We start from the raw sequence: 3,174 nt of genomic DNA, 5'->3' as shown, positions 1-3,174 counted from the left end.
TACTTCCATAATTCGATGGTCCCTACCTGGGCCTTTTCCTTCAACAGGGAGGATGGATGAGAACATGACTTGCGCCTCAAACTCCTTTATCCTTCTTCCCAGAGCCATGTAGTCTGCAGTGACCTGCTCAAGGTCATTCTTGGCAGTATCATGGGTGCCCACGTGGAGAAGTAGGAAGGGGTAGCGGTCCGAGGGCTTGATCAGTAGACATTCCGTCACATCCTGAATTCTAGCTCCAGGCAAGCAGCACGCTTCTCGAGTTTCCCGGTCTGGACAGCAGATGGATGACTCCTTCCCCCTTAGGAGGGAGTCCCCGACCACCACCACCTGTCTCCTTCTCTTGGGAGTGGTGGTCATGGAACCCCCATTCCTAGGACAATGCATCCCATGTCTTCCAGTCAATGGGGTCTCCTTCTGATCCCTTCTCTCGGATGACTCTTCCAAACCATTATCCGCCGTAGTACCTGTGCAGAGAGCCTGAAAACAATTTCTTACCTCTATCTGTATTGGGGATACATGGGTTCTCCTCTTTCTTCTTCTGGAGGTCACAGGCTGACAATTTTCTTCCCCGTTCTGCACTGCTCTCTCAGATTCTTCAGCATGCTGTGCCTGCAGTACCAAATGCTAACGTCAATCCGGAAAGTCTTCCTTTTCTCTGATGCAACACAGGGTTGATACTTGGGTCTCTAGTCCTTTAACCTTCTCCTCCAATACGGAGACCAGCTTGCAGTTCCTACAGACGAAGTCGCTTCTATCCTCTGGGAGAAAGACAAACATGGCACATCCTGTACAGGTCACAACAGCTGATTGCTCACTATCCATGTCTTCCTTCTAAGAGCCTCTTCAGATGTTGTATTTTCTGCTCACAGAAGCCTGAAAGGCAAAAAAAACCCCTCTGTGGGAACTCCACCCAAGCGAACTCCCAGGCAAACTCCCTCTGTTTGCCTGTCCTCTGTTCGCCGCAGGTTATTCCAGAATTGTTCACTAGGGGGGTTCTTTCCCCTTCCTCTGGAGTACCCAGTACTGGCCACTGCTAGAGACAGGGTGCAAGCTAGATGGGCAACTGGCTATACCTGGTATGACAATTCCTATATTCCTTGATCCCCCACTGCCGTGCCTCTGCCATGCAGTGTGCCTGGTAGTGCCCATGAAGTCAGATGTGCTTCTCTGAGCTCTCTGCATTGCTAAGGCACAGGATGGGAAGGAGAGTAAGTCCAGGACACTAACAAGGTGCAGTCCCCCTTCCTTCTCCAGCATGTCTGCTCCCCAAGTCTGACTCAGGGTGGTTGTTTTGTCCCCTCAGGTCCAGGCGAATGTGGAGAAGTCCTTGAGCCTCTTTGGGCAGCTCTTGAACAAGAAGCATTTCTTGCTGACCTTCATCCGCACCTTGGAGGCGCAACGCAGCTTCTCCATGCGGGACCGGGGCAACGTGGCTTCCCTGATCATGACAGCGCTGCAGGGGGAGATGGAGTATGCCACAGGCGTGCTGAAGCAGCTCCTCTCAGACCTGATCGAGAAGAACCTGGAGAGTAAGAACCATCCCAAGCTGCTCTTGCGGAGGTGAGTGTCTGTCTAAATACATGCTTCGCATGGACTCTGATGGAGCCCCCCCACCCCGTGCTACCGGTACAAAAAGTGCACCATGATCTTCATCGCTGGTGTACGAAGCTCCATGAAAGTCCCACCGTGTCTGTGTCTCTGGTGATGATTCCTGCTCACCCGGCACAGACACTTCTCAGTGAGGGGGCAGCATCAGTGCTGATGCCGTTGGCCATGGTGGTATATCAGAGCATCTTGCTCTGCAGTGTGAAAGCAGGGGTGTTCTGTCCGCTGCTCTAGCCTGTGGTTCTGTGGTTCCTTGTGGTCAAACTCCGGAGAGCACAGCAGTTTGGCACGCGAGCCGCTGCCCCGCTCCTGCCGCCTCATCCCTGTGTATGCCTGTGCATGTATTGCAAGTGCGCTGTGCCCCCCTTTTGTGATGTGATCAGGTGTCTTCTCCATCATCTGAGTTGGTGGCAGTGGTGGCAGCATGCAATGGATAAGAGCCATGGTAAAGCATTTCCTTGGTTGTGTGAGAGATTCACTCAGAAAGATTTCCCTGCGCGAGATGGGCGTGGGACCTTGGGAAAGGCTCCCGAGCTTCAGATAGTCGGGTGCTCAGAAGCCGTGCTTTATTTCAGTGCTTAGAGAACACTGCAGGTTTGTTTTTACGCCAGGGATTTAGAAGCTATTTGGGAGCAGTTGCTTTCTGCAGTTCTTTGATGTCAGATCGAACCCTTCAGTGCTGGAGATGGAGCTTTCTCAGCGTACCAGGCTGTTCCTTGGAAGTGAAACCCTCAATTTCTTCCACTCCCTTGACAGCGTGTTTTTCCCTGCTGGGTCCCTAGTGCGGTAATTCACACTTCCCTAGGGGACCTTTGCCTGTGGATTTCCTCCTCACCCCATCCTGGCTCTGGCTGCTTTGAGGCGTAGGGAGAGGCCCCTCCTTCTGTGCTGCCTTTGCAGGCTTCCAAATTGGCCAATATCAGGTGTCCAGCAACTGTGGGTTCCTAGGCTCGAGGTTAGCCAGGATTCCCTCCAGGTCTGCCATTGGACGGGTGCTGTGTTGTATCGGTCGTGGCGCAGGGCCCCTGCCACATGTACGTTAGACGGCAGGCTGGAGTGGCAGGAACCACTGGCAGTACCAACGCGTTGGACCTGTAACTTGTTGGTTCCCACCCAGTTTTTCAGCAGCGTGCTGTGCCCCCCATCTGTGGCTGTGTGAGCTATCTGTGACCCTGACTGCCCCGGGTGCAGCCGCGAGCCCGGCTGGGATGTGTGTGCTTTCCTATCTGCCTTCCCTTCTATTGGTGTACGCCCGGCGTGGAGGCTGGGGGACATTTCCTCCTTGTCCCGGCTGGAGTCTCGGTGCTGACTGTCCGTCAGCTGCGGTGACTGAACTAGGCAGGACTCGACTGGAAGCCTGTTATTGCTGCTGCTTTTGGAAATGGAGGGGAGTCACTGTTGAGTGAGGAATGGAGCTTCCTCCCCTGCCAGAGCCCGAGCGCTCTGTCTCCAGGAGGCTCCCAGTGCCTGGCTAGCTTGAGAGAGGGAAAACACATCCATGCTTTCCCCAGGGCTAACTCGGGGGCTTCTCATTTGACTTATGGGCGAAGATGTCGAATGAGTGGGGGA

The 3,174-nt window shown here is 54.0% G+C and overlaps 1 protein-coding gene across 2 annotated transcripts in view; it reads left to right on the top strand.

The window, feature by feature from the left end:
- The window catches only part of PLXNA1 (plexin A1), a 265,426-nt gene that overhangs the window by 227,822 nt on the left and 34,430 nt on the right, over positions 1–3,174 (top strand). For both annotated transcript variants that reach the window (XM_026650270.2, XM_026650272.2), the window contains exon 22: positions 1,304–1,560. In XM_026650270.2, coding sequence (XP_026506055.1) covers positions 1,304–1,560 — 257 coding nt within the window. The remainder of the gene's footprint in view (positions 1–1,303; positions 1,561–3,174) is intronic.

This window comes from Terrapene carolina, unplaced genomic scaffold, assembly GCF_002925995.2.
Source record: "Terrapene carolina triunguis isolate 2854851 unplaced genomic scaffold, T_m_triunguis-2.0 Scaffold89, whole genome shotgun sequence".
Taxonomy (NCBI): domain Eukaryota; kingdom Metazoa; phylum Chordata; order Testudines; family Emydidae; genus Terrapene; species Terrapene triunguis.
Note: the sequence above shows the minus strand (reverse complement) of the source record. Positions and strands in the feature narration are given on the sequence as shown.